This window comes from Wyeomyia smithii, chromosome 3 (genome assembly GCF_029784165.1).
Source record: "Wyeomyia smithii strain HCP4-BCI-WySm-NY-G18 chromosome 3, ASM2978416v1, whole genome shotgun sequence".
In the NCBI taxonomy this organism is placed as follows: domain Eukaryota; kingdom Metazoa; phylum Arthropoda; class Insecta; order Diptera; family Culicidae; genus Wyeomyia; species Wyeomyia smithii.
The window spans coordinates 173,661,032-173,688,186 of record NC_073696.1 but is presented as its reverse complement, the minus strand read 5'-3'; the positions used below and the strand labels follow the sequence as shown (position 1 = coordinate 173,688,186).

General features: G+C 37.5%; 1 protein-coding gene across 1 annotated transcript; it reads left to right on the top strand.

Annotated features, from left to right (window-relative positions):
• The first annotated feature begins 1,507 nt into the window (after positions 1–1,507).
• LOC129730890 (probable cytochrome P450 28a5) lies at positions 1,508–23,725 on the top strand. The gene is made up of 4 exons (XM_055690492.1): positions 1,508–1,838; positions 21,905–22,148; positions 22,543–22,644; positions 22,700–23,725. The coding sequence occupies exons 1-4, from the start codon at positions 1,651–1,653 to the stop codon at positions 23,669–23,671; spliced, it is 1,506 nt and encodes a 501-aa protein (XP_055546467.1). The 5' UTR covers positions 1,508–1,650; the 3' UTR covers positions 23,672–23,725.
• Positions 23,726–27,155: the final 3,430 nt, after the last annotated feature.

Sequence of the window (27,155 nt, the reverse complement as noted above, 5' to 3'; positions counted from 1 at the left end):
GAGTCAAGACTCGAACCTACGACGACTAGCTTGTTAGGCCAGCATCGTACCTCGAGACCAGCTGGGGAGGCATGTTTACTTTCTTAAATTCGTACAGCTTTATCATTGATGTTTGCTCAATACTTGCCTACAGTTAAAAAAAATCTAATCGATATAAAAAACATCAGTTCCCAATCAATTTATAATGTTCAGCTTCTTCAACAATAATGGAATTTATTTTAGTCACGGCAAATTTTAGTTATCAAAATATAAGTTATCGAAATACAAGCGTTTACATTCAACGCTTTATAAGCTGTGAGCCAAATCCAAATTTTCACCTCTAAAGATAGATGTATACCTACGTCAAAAACTCATATACAATATAGGGTAGGGAGCTTTTTTTAGGCAGCTTTAGGAGCCGCCTGTGAATTGGTACGAAATACTCGAAATGTGTAAGGTGAAATGCAAACATGAATAAATCAATTGGTTCATTATTATTTTCTCTGTCAGCACTTCTTTTCAGATTGTAAAAGTGATTTAGCAAAATTTAACAATAATCAATTGAAGTTTGAAATAGAGGGACACCTATCTCTATCACCCCGAACCTATTTTGTTTCGCAGAGGATTTTCTACAGCGCCATTCAGGCTGCAATTTTGGTAGATTTTTTTCGATTGATGTTTATTCAAAGATTTTTCTGTGTTGAACGGAATTTTATGCATTTGTAAGACAGCTGATTAATCGGAGTGTTCGTTCTAGTCAATAAAATTGTCGATATTGATCAAAATTCAGATGTTTGAGGGCCGTCTTCACCGACTGATTAAAATTGGCGCCACTGCTTAAGCCGTTTTTTACCCTATCATACATATTTTCAAAATAGTCAAATAAATCTTATGAGAACTGTATACTATTTTCGTGTTATTCAACAATGCTCGGCGTGAAACATGTAACCGCACTGGAACGATAGCAAGAGTCAATGATTGTACAGTTTTCAACAGCTCCTAATTCAGTATTATGGTGATGACCTTTCATTTGCCTCGTTATCAATGCAGCACAATGGATCATTCTATTTCTGTTTGGAAGAGAAAAAAAAAACAAAATAAATATTTAACGAAAGTTTTGAGCAACTATCGCAGTAGATTATATCATCAGTATGCATAAGTAAAGTGTACAATGTTGCGCTTGTTATAGAACTTGCAATAAATGCAATAGATTTAGTCGTAGCTGTCTTAGTGGTTTTACACAGTCATTAACATCCGCTTCTACTGATGGAAACAATGTTTTGGAAATATTAATGCTAAAAATAGAATCCAAATAATAGACCTGCAAAATATTTCAAATGAAGAACACTGTTCGAAGCGTTCAAAGCGAAGACATCGCGAAGCCAACGTTGTCTACTAAACAAACAGCGCAGACCAAAATATTAAAATCATGCGCCGTCAGTTTTTATCAACAAAGATTACGTTTGATTTATTCGAACTAGCACTTGATATTTTTAAGCGACAGTTTAAAAACTCTGTGAGCAAAATATTGGTGTATAGCGTACAGCCACTTCACCTCAACCTTGATCGAGTGACGTAATTGGCAATGATTGAATTTTCCTCCAGTTGAAATACCGTCTGCTATCAGTAGTACGATTTTGGCCGTCGAACCGTTAGCAAGTATTATCGAAAATGTTGTGGATTTTGGCTGGCTTTTTTGCCGGTCTGCTAGCTGTTTTATATTTGTTCCTCAGTTGGGATTTTAATCACTGGAAAAAAGCTGGTATCGTGGGACCTAAACCGCGAGTGTTGTTTGGAAATATACCTAGCTTATTAACTCAAAAACGACATTTGTATTATGATATGGAACGAATTTATAAGTGAGTATAGTTGCTTTTTGTGCTTGGTGATCTCTACAAGAAAAAAACATTATTCTGTATATCTATGTTAATTAGTGGTTTGAGTCATTACTCTGAATTATTTGAATTGAATATAATTGCTACTACAATCCAAAAATCATTTTAATAATTGTTCAAGAGTCCTGAAACTGCAAACTTAACTTAACTAACTTGAATATATTTTTTTGAGTTTTGAAAAGGAAAAATGTTACAAAGAGAGAATCAGTGCGTCTTGAGCTGCCCGACAGATCAGACGTATTTTCGGTTGCTTGTGGACTGGTCTTTGACTGCCTATAGCTTCAAAGTTTGTGTTTTGTCAGTGTGTCTTTTAAAGATTACCTGGAAGTTAACTTACATCAGTCTTTCTCAAGACTACCTATTTCTTTCTTTCTCAATACTTGCAATTTGATATTATTTTTGAACCTTTTTCGTATCACCTGAAATGGCAGGACAAAAAAAGAAACCACGCATCGCTACGGGGAGGAAAAGAGAGGCATCTCTTTCTGAAACTAGCTTATGCAGTGAAAATTTATATGATTTTCTGCCTGAGCAAGAAGCCGGCGAAATTGAAATGTTCGAAAGTAAAACTATTCAAAGTGAAATTTCTGTAAAAAAGGAGAAAGTTCCACCTATTGTGGTAACTATTGCTTCTGAATTTGATATTTTTAAAAGAGAACTTTCTACGTTTCTCTCCGACGTCAAAGTTACTTATCAAATTGGCCGAAGAGGCGAATGCCGTTTACTGGCCCAAACATTGAAAGATTAGAATCGTCTTATTCAGTATTTAACTGAAAAGATGTATAAATTTTTTACATATGATACGAAGAGCGCCAAGCCGTTCAAGGTCGTATTGAAAGGTCTCACCAACGATCAAACCGTTGATGAGATCAAACTTACTTTGACAGAATTACTTGGTATAGCCCCTACCCAAGTAATTCTGATGAAACAAAAATCACGAGGCGAAAACAGTCAGCGAACTGGAATTTCCCTTGTAAATAATTTAATTCATTTTAACCGCAGTGAGGTTAATGACTTAAAATTTTTTGAAATAGCACATGCTTTATATAACGTGCGTGTAAAATGGGAATTATATCGAAAGTTTGGCGGAGGTGAAAAGCATATCACCCAATGCCGTGTTTGCCAACGTTATGGCCATGGTTCAAAGTTTTGTAACATGGACCAAAAATGCCTCATTTGTGGAGACTCTTCTCACAAAAAGGACACATGTCCTGTGAAAGAGAGTAAAAATTTTCGCTGTGCGAATTGTAACGGCAACCATATGTCGAATTTTTATCAATGCCCGTTTAGCAATTGTTAAGGCAAGGCAAGGTAAACAAAATTCAAAACAAACTTCAAATCAAAACAAAACACGCTAGAAAATAATTGTACACCTATTACTCCAGCTAATATTGCTGCCGAAAATATTTTTTCTAATGTCAACTGCCTGGGGCCTATTACGCGGGTAAACTTTCTTTTTTGCAACAGGCAATGTTCGATCTTATGAACGCCATGTTGCAGGCAAAATCAATGTTTGAAGCCATTCAAATAGGCACAAATTTTACTATTAAAATTGTTTCTAATTTAAAATTTAGCAATGATTTTAAATAAAACAATTAAAATATTAAATTGGAATGCTCGCTCATTGAAGGCCAATGAGAATGAGCTTTTTAATTTTTTAACAGTAAATAATGTGCATATTGCAATTATTGCTGAAACATTTTTGAAACCTAACATAAAATTAAAATATGATCCCAATTACGTGGTTCATAGATATGATAGGATTCAGGGTTCCGGCGGTGGAGTTGCAATTGTTATTCATCGCCGAATCCAACATCGTGCTCTTCCCCATCTTGAGACGAAAGTTATTGAAACTTTGGGAATTCAAGTTCAAACTGAACTTGGGATTTTATTTATTGCCGCAGCATATTTACCATTTCAATGCACACGCGAGCACAAAAATTATTTTAAAGGTGATTTACAAAAACTCACCAGAAATCGTTCGAATTTTTTTATAATCGGCGATTCTAACGCTAAACATCGTTCATGGAATAATTCTCAAAGTAATTCCAATGGCAAAATTTTATTCAATGATTGTTCTTCAGGATACTATTCTATTTTGTCTCCGAATAGTCCTACATGCTTTTCTTCTGTAAGAAACCCTTCAGCAATTGATTTGGTGCTTACAGATCAAAGTCATGTATGTAGTGATTTGATCACACATGCTGACTTTGATTCTGACCATCTTCCAATAACTTTTTCTTTATCACATGAATCAGTTTTAAACCCTATGAGCTCTGTTTTTAATTATAACAAGGCTAATTGGGAAAGATACAAAACTCATATTAAGAGAAGTTACAATAATGAGCTTGATTTGCAAAACGAAATGATTATTGATTCCGCTTTGGAAGCATTAAAATGGGCAATTGTTTATGCCAGGAATTATTCTGTTCCAAAGGCTCAAATGAAATTTGATTCACCAATAATTGAGAAAATCTTCAACTTCTAATTCGTTTGAAAAATGTCCGCAGACGTCAATATCAACGTTCTCGTGACCCTGTTTTTAAAACTATTTATAAAGATTTACAGAATGAGAAATCAAAATTTTGAGACTAAAGTTGAAAAATTGAAACCATATTCAAAACCTTTTTGGAAGCTGTCGAAGATTCTTAAGAAACCTTCAAAGCCTATTCCAGTTTTAAAAGATGGTGAACGTTTTCTTGTATCCAATGAACAAAAGGCTCAAAGACTTGCTCAGCAGTTTGAGAGTGTTCATAACTCAAATTTGAATTTTGTGAGTCCAATTGAAAATGAAGTCACACGTCAATTTGATTTAATTTCTTCCCAGAATTTTTTACCTGCCGAAATAATTGAAACTAGCTTGAATGAGATTAAATCAATTATCAAAAATTTCAAAAATATGAAAGCACCTGGTGACGATGGAATCTTTAATATACTAATCAAACATCTCCCTGAGAGCACAATGGAATTTTTAGTGAAAATTTTCAATTGCTGCTTCAAAATTGCATATTTTCCCAAATTATGGAAAAATGCAAAAAATACTCCAATTTTAAAACCGGATAAGAACCCAGCTGAAGTTTCAAGTTATCGACCAATCAGTTTGCTTTCTTCAATAAGTAAACTGTTTGAGAGAATTATTCTTAACAGAATGATGTCACACATCAACGAAAATTCAATTTTTGCAAATGAACAGTTTGGATTTCGCCATGGGCATTCCACAACTCATCAATTGCTCAGAGTTACTAATATGATACGAGCTAACAAATCTGAAGGTTATTCCACTGGAGCTGCTCTTTTAGACATAGAAAAAGCATTCGACAGTGTTTGGCATAAAGGTTTGATTGCGAAATTGCAAACTTTTAATTTTCCAATTTTCCTAATCAAAATTTTAAAAAATTATCTTACTGATCGAACTCTGCAGGTTGTCTATCAGAATTCAAAATCTGATAGATTTCCTGTCAGAGCAGGTGTGCCTCAAGGTTCAGTCTTGGGTCCAGTCCTGTACAACATATTCACTTCAGATCTTCCTGATTTGCCTCCAGGATGCACAAAGTCATTGTTCTGCGATGACACAAGCATATCCGTAAAAGGAAAAAGTCTTCGTGTCATATGCAGTCGATTGCATGAAAGTTTAGATATTTTTTCTTCCTACTTGCAAAAGTGGAAAATCTCTCCCAATGCTTCTAAAACTCAAATATCCTCTCATTAACAGGAATTCTAAACTTTGTTTAAAGAAAAAACTTTTGATTTACAAACAAATTTTTAGACCAGCAATGCTTTATGCTGTACCGATCTGATCAAGTTGCTGTTCAACAAGGAAGAAAACGCTCCAAAGGATTCAGAATAAAATTCTGAAAATGATTTTGAAGCGTCCTCCTTGGTTTGGTATACTCGAATTACATAGATTTACTGGTGTTGAACCATTAGAAGCTATGTCAAATAAAATTATTAACAATTTTCGACAAAAATCGTTGCAATCCTCAATTGCTAGGATAAGCTCTCTTTATAGCCAATAAGTTAGCAATTAAGTTAGTTGCAAGTTTACTTCCCTTTTTCTGACAAGTAGGTTTAAATCCCTACGAATGATAAGTCCTAATTGCGAAAGCAAACAAATCCTAACAATTAAAATTACAAATTTCTAACAGTGTTGAGAAGTCACCATTTGTGATTGGACACACATACTCATTATTTGCTAATATTTATCATAAATACTTAAGCTACTAACAAATCCCCCCTTGAAAAAAAAAAATTACAAAGAGAGAAGAATACCTTCACAATATATTGATTAGATACTTCAATGCATTTTATCGCATGCCTGTCTACAGTTTTGATTATCCCTAGAAATTGAAATGAAAAGGTAAATATGGACCAAAATAAAATTCCCCTTTGTAATCTAAAATTTGAGCACGCATTCTAAACATCAATATGCTTAACAGACAATTTTTTGCACAATAATCAGGTGGATTTTTGATTAATGGCGTAGATTTCAAGATATTGATCAAAAGGGTATTTTTACATTGAATATTGAATTTCGAACACAAAAAGGAATCTGTGGAAGGCGAAGTGATGTATACCAATCGACTCAGTTTGACTGAATGAAGCAAGTCTGCGTGTGGGTGATGTATGTTTGTACGTACACAGTTAGAAAAAGGGCTAAAAATTTATGTAGAATCGAATATAAAGAATTGTTTACCTCGCTTATGTTATGATAGAAAATTATTCCACGCAAATTTAAATATTGCGCATAATTTTCAAACAAAATCGTGGTTCACGTCAAAAGCTCAATTGGAATGAGAAATTAATGTGCGTGACGTATAATATTCAGAATTTTCTCATGTGCATGTATGTGTGAATGAGTTTTTTATATGTGTAGTCTATCAAAATAGAACCAAGAATCACCTTTTCTACAGAACTCATTATCCAATTTGGGTGTTTGTAGACTTAAATAAAAGCTCCTGAGCCCCTTCAAATCTTTTTCACCATCTTTTCTCATTACTTGAATATTAGAATATTGACCAAATGATGTCTTGGACATGGGATTTTTCTCTCACGTTCTCTCTTTCTTGTTGTTTTTCATCTGTGTGTCTCTCTCTTTTTTCTTTCACCCTCTCTTTCTCTATTTGTCTCTTTCAGTCTCTCTCTCTCTCTCTCTCTGTCTCTCTCTTTCTCTCTCTCTATGCAAACATTTGCATTTTGAATTCCAATGGAACCTTCTAACAGTTGATTCACAGATTTTATCGCAAAACAACATTTTTGTTGATGCCTTAAAATATTCACACATATGATTCAAGTAACTTTATATGGTAACAAAGTACTAATATCTTGCATAATTCTGAATTATATTGTCTCTAGCGCAGGTTTGTAGAAGTTTTCTGCAATTCGTAGAAAATATTAGATGTTGATCAATAATATATAACACTGGTCAACACAGGTGCACTCCAGAAGCTCAAACCGGAAAAAATCCGACCGGAAAATAATCTTCATTATAGCTATTCAACCACCCCTATGAATGTTGGTGTCCCTAGCCACTAACTTTTTTTTCAGGGACTTGAATGAGTTTTCTCGTAAACATAACGTTGAAGTGACGAACCCGGGAGCAATTAATATGCGAACTCTCACGTAAATTGTTGCGTTTTGGTAATGGCTAGGGGCACCAAATTCATAGAAATGGTTGGATAGATATTCTTTCATTTTTTTTCGGGTTGGAGCTCTTGGAATTCCCTTCCCGTTCACTTATTTCAATAATTCTTTAGTTGCTTCCAATCAGCGTTAATATTTTTTTTTGTTTATACAACATTTATTTGACCCGGCACAATACAATATAATGTTTAACGGTGCCAGTAATCTAGTGCCTAAGGTATCTTATGAACTAAGGGCAAATTTTTTATCCTCGCTGCCGAATACGAGCTAGAATTAAATCTAAAATAAAAACTAGCATGCTCTTTTTAATCAGTGGTTCATTGTTGTTGTTCGTTGGTGTTCAAGTAACCATATAGTGTGTGCCGCTGAGCCAGGATATCACGGACAAGGATGGAAAAAATCGTATCGCATAACAATCATTCGGGTATCATTTCTGAACGTGCTATTCATAAACTTTCAACCCCAGCAAACCATCGCTATTAAAAATTTCACATTCTCACGCATGCAAGAGACAACTTAGAGCAAAGAAATCGGTAAATGGTGGCTTTCTTTGATGATTTTGTTCCAGTATTGCCTGCTTTATGCGAAGCGAGCAACATATACCTAGCGAGTGTTTCACAAAAAAATCGTAAGCGATTGCACTCGGGCGATCGCAACGATTCTTTCAAATGTTGGTTGCTTGTAGGCACAGAATTCAACTACTCTACGTCGTGCTTTCACCGTGGCAGAGCCGTAGCTACTCCGTTTTGCGTGGAGGGGCGGAGAATTTTTATCAAAGAAAACGTTATATTATGTAGAGTAAGCAGTTTAAAACCGTTATGTGCTCGACAAAAAAAGTACCTTTACGCGTCCAACGGAGTACCCAGGTACTCACAAATTAAAATCCTCATAAATTTGCAGTTTTCCTCCTATTTCGATAGTTTTAGCACCAAAAGATTCATAAGCTCAATTATTTTAGGAAGCGTTTGTGGTTTCCCGGAAGAATTTTTTTACTCCCGAATATCCGGTTTTCCAGAATCATATTCCAAAAAAAAAACAAACTGCGAATGTGCGTATAGTTCGAAGAAAGCATGGATATAAACTTTATAATTTTTGTCTTACAGTGACGAGCCAGATTGTTGCCAAAAACCTTCTTATTAAAGCAAAAAAATTTGCAAATTTTATTGAGTTTGCTAACAAAAATAAGCAGGTTCACGTATTGTAATTGAGTTTCAGGAGTTAAGCAGAACACGTCACCAATATCCGGCAAGCCACCTTATCTCATCAGGACCACCATCATCGTTGCCAAATCAGCATAAAGCAGAATTCCCAGAATGAAAATAATCTATTTCTCACCAGTAGTGTTTAGTCTGCACCAGCACTATCTTTTGATTATACAAAGCATAAACAGGAAGCATAAACAACGTGATGCTATATATAAGAGTATTAAAAGAATTGTAGTTCAGTCTTAAGTCTTAAGTGAATAAAGATAGACGGCAGAAGCTCAAAATAATATATTTTTTTGCCTTATTTTGTGGCAGAAGAATTAACTGGCGCCCGAATAGGGACCAGCGTGAGTGTAAAGTGAATCAACAAGTGTAGTTCGCCACGTAAGAGTTCGCGGATACTTCTTTGTTGTGAAGCAAAAATCTCTCCCGACCGCGTAAAGCAGCCGTACGGATTGTGCCGGAGTCACCTGAACAGCTTATCACTCGCTCCAGGAAAAAACGGATTTAACAGCCGTGCCGGAAAGGAGGAAACACCACGGCCTGGTCTCAACCCACAGGATTCAGAAGCGTCACCGTTAGAGACAGACGATTGGATTCAAAGAAGTACCACTGTAACAGGATTGGTATGACGGTTAAAATAATTATGTAAGTACTCCAACATTATTAAAATAGTGAAGTGAAAAATCAAAAATAAAAGTGATTATATTTAATAAGCAAATATTAGAAGTAAAAAAGTGAAAAAAGAAATATCCCTAAAAAACCAAAAGAAAAGTGATTATATTTAAAAAGTATATATTAGAAGTAAAAAAGTGAAAAAAGAAATATCCTTAAAAAACTCAAAATAATAAATAATTAAAATGGCACAAAATCAAGTGCAAGATATAATCAATAGAATTGCCGCTCTAGAAGCAGCAGCCGTTCCCCTTCCGGGACCGGACTACAGCGACCCACCGCTTCATCTTTTTGATAGAGAAAGAGCTCGGGTAAACACGGATTCGATTGAAAGAATCCCAGATTTAGTTAAAGATTTGCCAACGTTTACCGGCGAGTCAAGAGAGTTGAATAGTTGGATTGACGATGTTCAAAGCATCATCAATCTCTATGAGACTAATCATCAAAGCCCCATAGAGGCCCAAAATAAATACCACATGGTCTGTAAGACCATAAGAAGAAAAATTAGAGGCGAGGAAAACGATGCCTTAGTAGCCTCTAACGTGAACATAAATTGGAAACTTATTAAGAAAACTTTAACAACTTATTATGGAGAGAAGAGAGATTTGGAAACGCTCGACTACCAGTTGTCGCATACGACACAGAAAGGTAAAACCCTCGAGCAGTTTTACGATGAAGTTAATAGATTGCTCTCCCTAATTGCGAATCATATAAAGACCGATGAAAGATTCATTCATCCAGAAGCATCAAAGGCGTTGATTGAGTCATACAATAGGAAAGCTATTGACTCTTTCACTAGAGGCCTCGATGGTGAGCTGAGCAAATTCATCAGAAACTATCAACCAACGTCATTAGCTGCCGCGTACAGCTACTGCATTAAGGATCAAAACGCAGAGTTAAGATCCACAATGATCAGACCTAGCATGTTAGCTCCGCAGGTTCCAAGGAACTGGATACCATTCTTGCCCCCTAGACTTCCTCCCAAACTTCCAGCACTAACAAGACCACCTAACAATTTGAATTCATGTAGACCAAACCCACAATATTACCAACGACCAATTCCACAACCACAATATCATCCAAGACCAATGCAACCTCCACCATACTTTAATCAACCCTTCCAACCTCAACCATTCAGGCAATTTAATCAACAGCAAAAACCCCCAATAACACCTAACAACCCATTTAAAAACACACCAGAACCGATGGAAGTAGATACTTCCATCCGAACAAATAACGTCAACTATGGTAACAGACCACAAAGGTCAGACCAGAGAGGACCCCCACTGAAAAGACAGAGAATGTTTAACATTTACACAAACAGGTACGAAGAACCTGAGCCTGAAGACATAATTAATGAACGCTCAGATTATGCCCCATCAGAAGATGAAGAATATTACCCCGAATCATCACGAACTTTTGAAAGGTACATCAGAATGATGGAAGCCCAACGAGGTGAGGAACCTGAAGAGGAGGAGGCTGAGCTTAATTTTTTAAAATGAATTCCACGTTGCCTTATTTTCTTTATTATGGCAACACGAGTACACCTCTGAGAATTTTAGTGGACAACAGGATCGAACAAAAATTATGTTCATCCAAAGTATGCACGAGTCTCCCACAACACGTAATTGACACCGCAAAGGAAAAACTAATAATAAAAAATCGACACACCATTAACCTACTACAGCACAAATTCGAGGAGGTAAACCAGATCGAGATTCGAGATAAACACCTCCCAGAATATCAAAAATCTGAACTTAAAAAACTTCTCAAAGACTTTAAAAATTTATTCCAACCACCTGTTGAAAAATTGCCTTTCACAACAAGAATTAATGCAGAAATTCGCACCACCGACGAAAATCCAGTATATAGCAAAACATACCCATACCCTTGAAAGCAGAAGTTAATAAACAAATAGAAAAATTGCTAAATGATGGCATCATTAAACCTTCAAAATCCCCTTGTAATTCCCCTGTATGGATCGTTCCAAAGAAGATGGACGCCTCCAACGAAAAGAAGTATAGGATGGTAATAGACTACCGGAAACTAAATTCAAAAACGATCGGTGACAGGTATCCCATTCCTGATACCTCAACGGTCTTGGCAAACTTGGGAAACAATAAATATTTTACAACATTGGATCTAGCATCTGGCTTTTATCAGATCCCAATGACAAAGAAAGACGTCGAAAAAACCGCTTTCTCTGTAAATAACGGCAAATATGAGTTTGTACGATTGCCGTTCGGACTGAAAAACGCACCCTCAATTTTCCAAAGGGTTATGGACGACGTCCTACGAGAACATATTGGCAAAATCTGCCATGTCTATATAGATGACATCATCGTTTTCGGAAAAACTTTTAAAGAACACTTAGACAATTTAAAAAGTGTTTTCGAAACCCTACAAAAGGCCAACTTCAAAATCCAGCCAGACAAATCAAAATTCTTGAAAACCGAAGTGGAGTTTCTAGGATTTGTCATTTCTGTAAACGGCCTGAAACCTAACATGAAAAAGGTGGAATGTATACAAAAATACCCCGAGCCAAAAAATCTTAAAGATTTGAGAGCCTTTTTAGGGCTCTCTGGCTATTACAGGCGTTTTGCGAGAGACTACGCAAAAATTGCGAAGCCCTTGACAAAACTTTTAAGAGGGGAAGATGGCCATCGCCAAATTCCTAAAAATCAATCGAAAAGTTTCCCAATTACTTTTGACACAGAGGCTAAACAATCTTTCCGAATATTGAAGGAAATATTATCCTCGAACGATGTATTGGCATATCCAAATTTTAAGGAACCTTTTATCTTGACCACCGATGCGTCAGATAAAGCACTTGGAGCTGTGCTATCTCAGAAATTCCATGATGGAGAGCGACCGATCACCTTTATATCGAGAACGCTTTCCAGAACGGAAGAAAATTATGCTACAAACGAAAAGGAAATGCTTGCTGTCGTTTGGGCACTACACACACTCAGAAATTTCATATACGGAGCGAAATTAAAAATTTATACTGACCATCTCCCACTAACATTTACCCTATCACCCAAAAATAACAACGCTAAGCTGAAGCGTTGGAAAGCATTCCTAGAAGAGCATGACTATGAAATGCACTATGAACCTGGGAAATCCAACGTAGTAGCAGACGCCCTATCCCGCATCCAAATAAATTCACTAACCCCAACACAGCACTCGGCCGAAGATGATGACAGTTCCTATATACCCTCAACAGAAGCCCCGATAAATGTCTTCCGCAATCAAATTATTTTCGTCATAGGAAGAAACTCTAGCTTTGAACAGAACAGACCATTTGAAAACTATCAGAGGCATATTTTTACAGAACCCCATTTCACAAATGACTACCTACAACAAAAATTGAAAGAATACCTAATCCCCTGAATTTTTAACGGCATTTCAACCGACGAACCTACTATGGGTCGAATTCAAGAAATTTACAAAGAAAACTTCAACCCCAAAATTGTCAAAGCTCGATTTTCCCAAAAAAGGGTGGAAGACATAGAAGAGGCAGAACGACAACTTGAAGAAATTAAAAACACGCACTATTTCGCTCACCGTAACGCCAAAGAAAATTACTTCCCTAGAATGAACAAATTGATTCAAGATTACGTCAATACTTATGAGATTTGCAAAACTGAGAAATACGAACGTAAACTGCAACCATACATACCAGTAAAAACACCAATGCCAAAATACCCTGGTGATATTATTCATATCGACATATTTGTTTAAATGCAAACTTTTTGTTCATTTCTTCCTTAGATAAATTTTCCAAATTTCTAAAAATAAGACCGGTAAAATCAAAGTCGATACAAGACGTAGGGGACGTTCTGGTACAGCTTTTTTATGACTGGGCCGTACCGTCGCAGATTGTTATTGATAATGAAAGTTCATTTGTCTCAAATGTAATAGAACAACGCATCAAAAATCTAGGAATTAAAATTTTTAAAACACCAGCCCACAGATCAGAAACAAACGGACAAGTCGAAAGATGCCATTCAACAATTAGAGAAATAGCAAGGTGTATAAAAGCACTCAATCCAGATATTACAGTTAATAACCTCATTCAGGAGGCTACACACAAGTATAACAGTTCCATACACTCCTTTACCAAACAAACACCTAAGGCTATTTACATAGGAGAAAACACAGATAACTTAACATTTGAAGAATTCGCTAAACAAAAAGAGGAAAACAACCAAAAAATACTACAATTGTTTGAAAATAAGGAAAATAAAATAACACCAAAGAATTATAAAACATTTCTACCAGATACATACGCATATGAAAAAACAAGCTCTAATAACAAAAGAAAAAGTAGATATAATATAATAAAGATTAAGGAAAATCATGACACGAACGTCATCGATTCTAATAATAGGAAAATTCATAAAGTAAACCTTAGGCGAGACACTATAGAACAAAAATCATAATACCACTCCTTTCTTTTCACAGACTCGCCTTCTGCGTGTCAATCGCATACGCCAACATCCACATACACGACCTCACGAATAATCCACTAGCAATCATACCTTTAGGCAAAGCTAAATTCAAAACAGGATATGTAAGATTAGTACATCCAATAGATCTGGTGCAGATAGGTAATACGATAGCTAATGTCAATGAAGAAATTCAGGCAAACCCTTCAACCGATCCTTTATGCGAATTAATGCAAATCAAAAATTATAAATTGTACGAAACCTTTCTTAAATTAAAACCCTTTGTAACAAGACACAAGAGATGGGATACAATAGGAACAGTATGGAAATGGGTAGCAGGCAGTCCAGACGCTGACGACCTACGCATCATCAACATGACGCTCAACTCCCTCATCACACAAAACAACAAACAAGTCATGATATATCAAGCTATCAGCAAAAGAATACAAGAGGTCACAGATATCACCAATCAAGTGCTTACACTAGAGAAAGAAAGAGCAAAAAACCATTCTCTCGAAATCAATCATCTTATGATCCTATCCAATCTAGACTCACTTCAAGACCAGATAGAAACACTAGAAGAAGCGATCTTGATGGCAAAACATGGCATCCCAAGCAGCAAGTTACTATCCATGCGAGACTTCAACACAATCGCCACATTCTTAAGCAGGCACGATATTTTCGTGTCATCGTTTGAAGAATTACTCTCACAATCTACAGCACAAATAACATTAAACAATACTCATAAAGTATACATTCTAAAAGTACCACAGTTTTCAAAAGACGTCTATGAATACGGTTATGTAGACTCTATTATGAAGAACAACAGACGAATTTTGTTGTCACGAAATTACCTCATGCGCAACCTTACGCATGTTTACGAATCAAAACAACCATGCGAGGACCAAAGCAACTACTACCTGTGCGAAACCACCTCTCTAACATTACCCAATAACGGCATAGACCGGCTCATACGAGGACAACATTCCAATTGCACCTTCGAAAAAGTCTACTCAAGAGGCTTAGTCAAACGAATAAACGGCGCCTCTATTCTAATCAATGACGCACACGTAGAAATTTCATCTAATTGCAGCAACTCAAATAAGCAGCTGAATGGCTCATTTCTAATCCAATTCGAAGACTGCGACATACAAATCAACGGAGAACTATTCTCTAATTTCGAAGCTATTATACCTGGACGACCGTATCACCCCACAACTGGCTTATTGGTAACCGAAACAGACACACTAGATTCACCTCCCGCAGCTTATCTACGAAATCTAACACTGGAGCACCGAGAGAAACTTGAAATATTAAAACTAGAAAATAATTCACTAACATGGAAACTCAACATATTTGGATCATTCGGAGGATTAACGATAATTTCAATCATCTCTGTGATAGGGATATATTTCTATCTTTCCAGAAAGACAATAATCAACACAAAAATTAATATACCAAGCACCGAGAACAAAGACATTGCACTTACAACAATAGACACTTCTACCACCAAAAAGGATGATCTCATCATCACGGACCAAGAGATAGCAACTACAGATTTATCAGAAGAACGAAAGAAGGAAATCGAACCATTCATCAATATGTCATCACCTTTTCGAACCGTTCAACTTTGAGGACAAAGTTACTTAAGAGGGGAAGAGTTAAGCAGAACACGTCACCAATATCCGGCAAGCCACCTTATCTCATCAGGACCACCATCATCGTCGCCAAATCAGCATAAAGCAGAATTCCCAGAATGAAAATAATCTATTTCTCACCAGTAGTGTTTAGTCTGCACCACCACTATCTTTTGATTATACAAAGCATAAACAGGAAGCATAAACAAACACTCGCTGCGAGGCTATATATAAGAGTATTAAAAGAATTGTAGTTTAGTCTTAAGTCTTAAGTGAATAAAGATAGACGAGCAGAAGCTCAAAAAAATAAATTTTTTTGCCTCATTTTGTGGCAGAAGAATTAACTCAGGGGACACCAACTTTTTACGCAGGTTCAACCATTTTAACTCTAACTGAGTAAGAGCTTCATACATTTACTTTGTACTCATAACCAGGGTAAAGAATTGTACGGGTACGCGACAGCATTCACACGACAGCAGCAAGATTTTGTGATTGCCATTGTGGAATGAAACGCTACGCGACAGTAGCCGCTCTCGAGGTATCATACGTTCTGCTGTTATCTCTTGCTTTTTGTCACGAATTCAGCATGAACAACAATTCTCTCTCTCACTTGTATTCATATTGTAGTCATTGTGAAGACAATCTCTGGCTCAGTATCATTGCCTGTAGCTCTCTGTGCTATATATGGCATTTATTACGAATTGAGGTGGATACAATTTACTTAGCATTGATTTTTTATTCGGGTCCGCGATTGTTTATTGAATTTGTAAGATTCATGCGTTTATTGTACTGCTCTTTATTTGAATGTCAAATGCTTAATTTAAATAAAATTTTACCTACAGCGAACTCTTTTTGAAAGAAAAAGTTCACAAGCTAACCCATTCCCCTTCAATGATGCTGCATGGCATCATCTATCATCATCAATATACAAACTTAGATCACAGCTTGGGACTAAGCTTGAAAATTTCAACGATAGAGAGCATACTACTGGTCAAGCTTAACGCTTATCGAAAAGACTGTTCCCCTAATTTGTAACATGAGAGGATGTGACATTTAACTATATGAATTTTTTCTGTATTTTTCTAAAGCTTTCAATATTCATACCCAAAGATTCACGCCACTTAAAACTCTAGTTGAATTATGCTTAAATACTTAATTAGTTTGATCAAATGAATGATTTATAGATAAATATTAAAACACATAGATTTTCTGACTTCTTTGTATTAACAAAAAACAGAAATAATAAAATAAATATAATATCGGGTCACGGGTGGTATTCTATCGTATATGTTGTGTCGTACTTGTAACTTTTTCATGTACGCGATTCAGCACGAACGGCTGCTAACTTAAATATTACTTTGCTCTAAGATATATGTAGCTTTCACAAGCATTCGTGTTTCAAGTTACAACCAGTTTAGATCCAAACTAACGACGAAGTTATTAAGATTCAAATCTTCTTTTTCTTTAGACATTATGGTTGATGATATTCTTCGGCAGAATACAGAAGTTATATATTTTCCATTATATTGCTGTTCTAAACTGTCGCGTTATTGCTAATTATTGTCATTCGGAGAGTGCGACAGTCGAGATGTCGCCCGGGCCGAAGATCGACACAAAAGAGAATCGTTAACCACCCGTGTTGGCTTCTCGTCACACGATTCTCTCAAATAAAGAAGCGTACAGTTGAACGCTGCTGTCGAAGTCTGCGAGTGAGGCAACAGTACTTTTCGATACGGTGTCATGCAGAAATGTCAACTGTTCGACACACTGCTCATAACGAGCTCGTATTCAAATACCCAGCCGTAAAAATACTCACCTCCATTGAAGAGTAGTGGAAGATATATAGCCGGGCGCCAATGAGATGTTTGAAAAAAAAAAAATCATTCAAATATCGTTAAACGGTAGGGTTCAAAAGTTTGGTTATCTCGAAAAAAGTCCCCATACAAAATTTCAGCTAAATCGGACTTCGGGAACACGTACCTCAAAGTGATCAATGTTTCAACTTTTTGAATAATGAAAAAAATGCACATCGATTTTTTTATGCCAAAAGCCTCTAAAATTCATGAAACGTCGACATCTGGTCTGCCGTGATATAACATTATGACGTACATCCATTTGATCAGTTTTTCAGTACGGCCCAAAAACGAACGGGTTACTTGTCACTTTTGTATTGAAATGGTGCATACGTCATTTTGTTTTCTTGATTTTATGCAACGTACGAATAAGTATCAAATAAAAGAAAGATACCAAAAGATGGGTCTTCGAATAACGAACAAATTGGCATAAGAATCCCATATTTGAAAAAATGGCGCTTACGTCAGTCTGCGAGATTACGGCAGTGGTGTAGTTAACCGGAAAAAATATTTTTTGGAAAAAATCCACTTTCTGGAGTTTAAAAATTTTTGAGCTGGCCAATGGAACATATGAGAAAAAATTGACCTTCGAATTTCGTTTAGCAGTAGAGCTGATGACTTTTTTTTGAGAAGACGAAACTTTTGAGTCCTATCGCTAAACGAAATTCGAAAAATCTATTTTTATTGGCACCCTAATACACAAGCTACGATTGGGTATTTGTATTCGAGCTCGACGTGAAGCCCGCTATTGATCAGCGAAACTGTTAATCTTCCACTTAATTTCTTCAAATGTTCAAATGCGACCATGTGCGATCGAAAAACTTAGGACAGAAGAGAGTTTTCAAAAGTTTTACTCTGAAGCAACGAATGCATTGAAGGAATTACAGCGTTAGAAATCCAGCTTCGAGAAACGCCTCATTTAAAACCGTTGTCAACCAATGATACTGAAATATTCTATTCACGAAAAAATACTGAGAAAATGGAGCGATTCAACCGTCAGCCTAAATTCTAAATTTTAGGATAGGCATTGTTTGATCAGTGTTTACCATCAGACCAATTCTACAGCCAAGCTGGTTTTGCACTGTTCTGATTATTCAAACTTATAAAACTGTGATTGGTTCTTTCTTAAAAATGACACTTAAATAACTGGCATTTTCACTCCCAGACGTTGGATCCGACATCCGAAACGGAAGTATGCGAATCGTCAGTTTTAACTTTGACGCAAATCAGGCTGGCTCACCAAAAGATTGAATTTTGGCATATGAGCTCGACCAAAAAATTGACTGATATCGTTAACATTGAAAAAACTGGGAACACATACATACATGAGAAAATTGTGTGGTGGGGCAATCTTCTCCGGAGAGAATGCGATACCTAGCTGAAAAGCTCAAGCTGAAAAATCGTCCAAGGGCAAATCGACAGCTTTGGCTACTGTTACAGTGACCACAAGTTGTCTTATCGTGCATGAATTTGACAGACATTCGTCGATGTCATTTACGTAAAAATTGTAAAGAAGGGGGCTTAAACATGAGCCCTGAGGAAGACCCATATAGCTAATGCGAAAAGTTGTCAAATCGCCATGCGTAAAATGCATGTGCTTTTCGGACAACAAATTGTGCAAAAAATTGTTTAAAGTTGGAGAAAATCCTTGTAGGTGAAGTTCGCCCGAAAGAATGTCACCACAAACGGAATAAAAAGCCCCCTTAATGTTCAAGAACGCAGACGCCATTTGTTCTTTGCGAGCATACGCCAGCTAAATATCTGTTGAAAGCAACGCAAGACAATCATTCGTCCCTTTGGCACGGCGGAAGCCAAACTGAGTATCTGATAGTAGACCACTTGATTCAATGGTCTAAACGACGGAGTATCATTTTTTCCATCAATTTCCGGATACGGGATAGCATTGCAATCGGCCTATAAGAGTTGTGATCAAAGGCTGGTTTTCCCGGTTTTAGGATGGCGATCATCTTCACTTGCCTCCCATCCTGCGGTACAATGTTTTGCTCCAGGAACTTATTGAACAAGTTCAACAAGCGCCTCTTGAAGGCGCACAGTGGTCTGGAGCTGCATATAGTCGGAAAAAAGTCAATTTTTCAACTTAATGCATCGAGCAAGCCCTCTTCGGTAATCATTTCTGCAGGGTTCAAGCTAGTGAAAATTCATCAGAATGTTCTGATTATTAATGTTGTCATACATTTAACATAGTTGAGAAAGTAGGCTTTTTGTTCACGCACGACTTCTCTATTTTCACGTTGTTTGCCCATTGATTTATAACAGAATGCAGAAGTAGTAATGAATGTTACAATAGTGTCGAAATGATAATATAGTCTTACTCTAGCATTCTAACAACTTCAGATTCCCTTTTTAAAGTTGTTTCATGGAAATAAGCCCTCCACAAAATAAGTATAATGAAAGGTTTGGCACTCCAACTTTGTGTAGAGTTTTAAAGGGTATCCCCGCCGATACCCGCGCTCATTCAAAGACTAAAATATTCCCTCGTGTTCATAGAGACAGGAACAAAAAAGTTTTCTGGGCAATTTTCGCCGAAACATTCACAATATTAAAAAAAAAACGAGCGTGTTTTTTTTTTTGCAAGCGGCCATTTTTTAGCAAGCAATATTAGCTTAGAACGCCACTCATAAAATTAAAATTCAAACTACCTAAATATTAATAGCCGTTACGCATACCTTAACTTTGTTTGATATACCTGGATCGTGAAATTCGAGATTTTTCGGGTTTTTCTTCTTAAACATGCTAGAAGTAGCCGTAAACCATGTTTTTTTTAAGATTAATTGCTAAATTTCTCAAAAAATACATCAGGTACTAACTTCATATCAAAGGAAGAGTTTCTCAAAATACTATTCTCTACAAACTTTTTCTTTAGACATTATTCTTCTATTTTGCTTCCTCGAGAAGTTAGCAATAGCGCCGCCCTAGTGGTGAAATTTTGAACTACATAGCCATTACCAAAAGTTGGCCAATAGTTTCAGGATCAACTTTCGAATAGACATCGTTCATCTAGGAGGCAACCCTGAGTAGTTATTAATTTCGCCGAGTAGTTATTAATTTCGCCCACTGTGAGGCGTAAGAGGTGATTCTGTCGCGTCGTGACCCGGAGACGAAAATCAAATACACTAAAGTCGCTTTTTACGCGGGGGATACGTGCCGCGTAAAAAAAAAAACGCCAAAAAAAATACCGCGTAAATTCCGGAATCCGCGTAAAAGAAACCGCGTAAATTCCGGAATCCGCGTAAAAAAAACCGCGTAAATTCCGGAATCCGCGTAAAAAAACCATCGTTAATTTTGCATTCCGAGTGAAGGGAAACCGAAATTCGGGCAAAAAAATACCGCGTAAATTCCGGAATCCGCGTAAAAAAAACTACGTTAATTCCGGAATCCGCGTAAAAGCCGCGTAAAAAGCGACCTTAGTGTATCCACCGACTTGAAGACTCCTCGCTTTTGTTGACCGTTTCGCGATTAAAACATTCTTATGGCTGTGTTCCAAAGAGTGCTCATTGATGCCTACCTCGACGCCTCGTTTACGATACGACGCCAATATCCGCGTTTCTTTGTTTTAGCCATGCTTTTAAACTTGGTTTCAAGCTCCGAATATCGTATATAGTCGCTAGGTATACCTTTTTTCTGAATTTGGTATTTGGTTCATCCTCTAGAAAATCATCATTCAAATTTATTTTATACATTATAGAAATCGCATTTCTTACTTTGGTATACGATTGTTGGTTTACTGACATAATAAGTATATAATAATAGTTAGTATACGAAAAGTTTCTGCACCGCTAGAGAATTCTGTTTTTATTATATTAGACTACAATTGGTCGGCGTGCGACCAGACCGAACCAAGCGCCATATTTTTGAAAATTAAGTTATTAACATTAGTGGATGTGAAAACCAATAAGCTATCTTTCATGAAGAAACGCAATCATTTAAACAGTTTATAATGATATTATAACAAAAATTCTTTGTAGCAGCTTGCAGAAAACATACGGGAAGGTCAAACTTTAAACACCGATTACTCGAAATAATGTTTTTAGCGCTTGATTCGGTCTGGTCACACGCCGACCAATTGGATAACAGAGAGTAGCGAACGGCTTCGACAGTGGTTTTCTTCGGCAGGTTTCTGCATAAGATTGCTACGGAAAACCACTGCCGAAGCCGTTCGCTACCCTACTATTTTCAAATAAAACCCGGTAGCATTCAAATATTTTTTTCCTAAAAAACGCGCCTGTTAGCGCTAACGGTTTTCTTCTGCTGGTTAAGACAGGCATAAGACTTCAGTCACCTTATCAGTTATTCCAAAATGATGTGCTTTCTAATTTTCTTCCGAGGTGAAAACGCGGCACAGCGAAATACACTTTTGCGCTTATTATTATTATGCGCCATTATTGGACGCACATATTGAACCTTGTTTTCAAATCATAACTAACTAGCATCATATAGAGTAACCTCACAAATTTTCTGAACAGGCTGTTTACATATTATATACTAAGACCATAACTGTAATTTTAAAAACAAACTGGTTTAAATAAAACTGAGATCATTTCTTCACAGTACCTTTAAGGACGAACCTGCGGTGGGTTTCTTCAGCATTCGTACACCACAGTTAATGATACGGGATCCAGAGCTTATCAAGGAAGTGCTTTCAAAAAGCTTTAACCATTTTCCAGCAAACCAATTTTCTGATTTGGTAGATGAAAAATCAGATCCTTTGTTCGCTAGAAATCCATTTTCATTGACGGGAGAAAAATGGAAAAATCGTCGAGCGGAAATTACTCCTGCATTCACCAATAATCGGGTATTTAATGAAATATAATAGGGGTCTTCACATCGAGCTCGCATGCAAATACCCAGCCGTAAACTGTGTATCTTCCAGGGCCGGATTTAGACGGTGGGGGCCCGGGGCAAATTTGTTTGTGAGGCCCTCTTTTCTTGAAACATTTAGAGGTAACGTTCTGGGAGGTGACGAGCAAAAAAAAAAGGTCGGCCCAGGACTAGGGGGGCCCCTTGAATCGAGAGGCCCGGGGCATTTGCCCCCTTTGCCCCCCCCCCCCTCAAATCCGGGCCTGGTATCTTCCATTACTCGTCAATGGAGGTGAGTATTTTTACGGTTGGGTATTTGTTTACGAGCTCGACATGAATCCCCCTAATAATCTTTGGGGGAAAAATTACCTCACTGACATCATTTTTAGATCAAGGCACTCTATACACTAATCGAGGAAGTAGGTGTAAGAATGACGGAATATTTGAACCTGAAAGTCAAACAAAACGAATCACCATTTGATATTAAAGAGGTAACTGGTATTGTTTTGCTATCAAAAATTGCTAATCATATTTATATATTGTCAGATAATGGCCAAATTTACCACTGATGTCGTATCCAACTGTATTTTTGCAATTGATGCACAATCGTTCAAAAAAGAAAAACCAGAAATCCGGGAAATGGGCCGTAGAATCATGGAATTTAACCTAACAGCTCAATTTGCTATGACTATGTTGACTTTAATCCCATCTATAAAAAAATATTACAAATTTTCGTTCGTCCCTAAGGATGTGGAAGCCTTTTTCATTCGCATAATGACTGATGCTATACGCCACCGAAAAAAGAATAACATTGTACGTAACGATTACCTGGACCATCTTCTGACCTTGGAAGAGAAGAAACAAATTTCCGAATTAGATATTGCTGGGCACGGAGTGTCATTCTTTGCCGATGGATTCGAAACATCCAGTTTAGTAATGACATATTGTCTATTCGAAATAGCATCTCATCCGGAAGTACAAAAGAAGTTGAGGGATGAAATTCGCGATTTCCAAAGAAACAAAGGCGGTATTACTTATGAAAACCTCGGAGAAATGACATACCTCGACCAGGTACTCAATGAATCATTACGTATTCATCCGATTATTCCCAATCTTGCGAAAGAATGTACAAAGGATATTGTTTTGACTAGCTTCAAAGACAAGAAAATTGCCGTAACAGCCGGCACTACCGTAATTATCCCCTTCTTTGTTCATTTAGATGCTCAATACTACGAAGAACCCAATAAATTCAACCCAGAAAGGTTCTCACCAGAGACTGGAGGTACGAAACCATACAAAGAAAAGGGAGTATTTATCCCATTTGGGGACGGACCTCGGATGTGTTTGGGTATGCGCTTCGCTTCAGTGCAGGTGAAAAGAGGAATTGTGGAAATAATTGATAAATTTGATATCACTGTAAATCCAAAAACCAAAGTTCCACTCGTATATGAGCCGAAACTGCTCATGCTATATGCAACCGGAGGAATTTGGTTAGACCTAAAAGTAACAAAGAATTAAATACACTATCCGTTTTTTAACAATGTTGTTATAAATAAAATCAAACAAATGCAATGCCTATTTTTCTTTATGCTTGACAACTTTAAAAGCATATATAGCATTTGATAACATTTTTGTGACACCATTACGACTATTTTTATCATTCTAAGTTGAAATCGTGTATATGCCTCACAATTTCCTTCATTCATCAACAATGTTTTCTTTTCTTTTGATTGTTTTAGATTGTTATTGTTCACCCGAGTTACTCAACCGTCTTCCATCTACCCCTTACTTACTTTACTTTTATGGCGACAGATCGTTGAGATCCTATGCCGAATCCACAATACGCTTCCCCAAAACTCGGTCCTGAACCGCTCCTCTCCAGTCTTCCCTTATAGCCGCTGCTCTGGCATCCTCGTCGAAACCACACATCCAGCGCGTGCGAGGTCCTTCGAAGTCACTGTAATCGTGTTTTATTAACTTGACAATATCAGCGTGTTTGTATACTTCGTACAACTCGTGCTTCATGTGCGTGCGCCATACCCCATTTTCTAGTTTGCCTCCGAGTATTGATCGCAGGATTCTACGCTCAAAGACCCCCAAGCGTTCGTTGAATGGCTTTCTTTCACGTCCACGATTCATGACCGTAGAGCGCCACCGGGAGAATCAGATTCCTATAGAGCGTAAATTTTGTACGGATCTGTAGGCTACAGCACCTAAGCTGGCTACGCAAGCCGTAATAAGCCCTATTCGCTGCCACAATCAGTCTCTTCATCTCGCAGCTCACTTTTTTGTCACATGTCACGAGAGTACCGCATCACCAACACCCGCAGAATCACCACGCTCTCTGTCAGCCACCATATTCTTAGTTTGGTATTGTTTATGGGGTCCAATTCCCACAGCTTCAAGTTTTGTTGGAAAAGCATGTTCAAGCACAATACACCACAGCTCGTTGCGTTTTATTGTATCGTACGCCGACTTAAAGTCTATAAACAGATGAAGTGTCTGCAAGTTGTGTTCTTGAAACTTGTCAAGAATCTGTCTCGAGGTGAACTTCTGGTCCGTTGTAGATTGTCCCGCTCAAAAACCGCGCCTTAGTCGCTGGAATAGGATACATAGAGAATTCTATAAGCGGAATTGAGGAGGATTATGCCTCGTTAATTACTACAGTCGAGTGTATGTCCCTTCTTGTAGAAAGGGTATATGAGTCCTTTCAACCAGTCCGTAGGTAATTGTTCCCCAAACCATACCATTGGATAATCTGGTGAATTGCACTACACAACCGCTCGCTCCCGACTTCGAAAAGTTCGGCCGGTAAGCCGTTCTTCCCAGCTGTTTTGTGGTCCTACAGCTTTTCAAGCATTCTTCACCTCGTCCATTGTGGGTCCGCAGCTTGTCCGTCCTACTCAATTTCAAATTCACCGTTCAATACTACTTCAAAATGTTGCTTCCAACACCTGGCCACCTGCATTTTATCGGTAATCAGGTTCCCCTCTCTGTCATTACATATGGCAGGTACTGGTACGGTCCGGTTCCCGCCAAGATGCCCGCGCGAGTCGGTTCGGGCAGAAACCTTACATTTCAAGTGCCAAGCTTCCAATCTTTGTCTTTTTTCGTTTGCCTAGATCTATACCGATTGTTCCGATTTGTATCATTCTCTGGGCTTCGATGCCTACTCTCGCGACGGGGCTGCCGTCTCGGGTGCAGCAGGCGAGACACCGCAGCCGTTGTTCAGCCGTCCGCTCCGGATCAGTCGTTGTTTGAGCCGCTCCTATCCTGGGGAACAGACGCTCAGGCAAGCTGCTCTCCAAGGAAAACAATTCCCCCTTCCAGGTCAACATACGACAGAGTTCCCACCGGTTTACCGATCTTCCATCATTCCACGTGGAAGTAGGGATATAAGTTGCTGGGTATGCTGCTTTGGACCATACTGGGGTCTATTTTATGCCAACTAGTACGGGTCACAGTGGTATGGAACTGCATATAGTCGGAAAAAAGTCAATTTTTCAACTTAATGCATCGAGCAAGCCCTCTTCGGTAATCATTTCTGCAGGGTTCAAGCTAGTGAAAATTCATCAGAATGTTCTGATTATTAATGTTGTCATACATTTAACATAGTTGAGAAAGTAGGCTTTTTGTTCACGCACGACTTCTCTATTTTCACGTTGTTTGCCCATTGATTTATAACAGAATGCAGAAGTAGTAATGAATGTTACAATAGTGTCGAAATGATAATATAGTCTTACTCTAGCATTCTAACAACTTCAGATTCCCTTTTTAAAGTTGTTTCATGGAAATAAGCCCTCCACAAAATAAGTATAATGAAAGGTTTGGCACTCCACATTGTGTAGAGTTTTAAATGGTATCCCCGCCGATACCCGCGCTCATTCAAAGACTAAAATGTTCCCTCGTGTTCATAGAGACAGGAACAAAAAAGTTTTCTGGGCAATTTTCGCCGAAACATTCACAATATCAAAAAAAAAAACGAGCGTGTTTTTTTTTTGCAAGCGGCCATTTTTTAGCAAGCAATATTAGCTTAGAACGCCACCCATAAAATTAAAATTCAAACTACCTAAATATTAATAGCCGTTACGCATACCTAAACTTTGTTTGATATACCTGGATCGTGAAATTCGAGATTTTTCGGGTTTTTCTTCTTAAACATGCTAGAAGTAGCCGTAAATCATGTTTTTTTTAAGATTAATTGCTAAATTTCTCAAAAAATACATCAGGTACTAACTTCATATCAAAGGAAGAGTTTCTCAAAATACTATTCTCTACAAACTTTCTTTAGACATTATTCTTCTATTTTGCTTCCTCGAGAAGTTAGCAATAGCGCCGCCCTAGTGGTGAAATTTTGAACTACATAGCCATTACCAAAAGTTAGCCAATAGTTTCAGGATAAACTTTCGAATAGACATCGTTCATCTAGGAGGCAACCCTGAGTAGTTATTAATTTCGCCCCGATTTCAGTCCTTTCCGACCACTGTGCGGGTGTACAGCTGGTACGCACTGGCCAGCTGTTTACTAACCTCTCATCTACCCCACTCATCGGCTAAAACCGATTGCTTACAACCGATCACTTGGAGAAGCAGGGATAAATATCATAAATATAGCCGCGAATACTGCAAGCAGGGGGAATCTATCTGTCAAATATCGTGTAACCGTGACCAGCATATTTGCCAACAAGGCGTCCGGTTGTTTTGGTTTTTGTCGTTTTGATTGAAGTAAAATTTAGTAGAATTGTAACGTTCTTTTTTAACAAAACTCTAGAAATCGCGGAAAACTTTTATTCATACTGCGTTACGTAGGGAAATTCAGTGGCAGCAGCCTGCAATTAGCTGAAAAACATGAAGTTTCCTCGCCACACAGGAAATCTTTTAAACGGCATGGACCAACAAACTTCATGGACCAGAGTTGATCTGCGATAACGCACACATATATGAATTTTGACAGCAGTAAATCCCCCCTGACTGCAAGCTTGAAAGAACTGGAGTATAATAAA

Coding starts and splice junctions, on each gene's coding strand:
- LOC129730890 (XM_055690492.1), top strand. CDS start 1,651: ATGTTGTGGATTTTGGCTGGCTTTTTTGCCGGTCTGCTAGCTGTTTTA. Junction 1,839..21,904: donor GATATGGAACGAATTTATAA/GTGAGTATAGTT, acceptor ATTTCTTCACAG/TACCTTTAAGGACGAACCTG. Junction 22,149..22,542: donor CTGCATTCACCAATAATCGG/GTATTTAATGAA, acceptor CATCATTTTTAG/ATCAAGGCACTCTATACACT.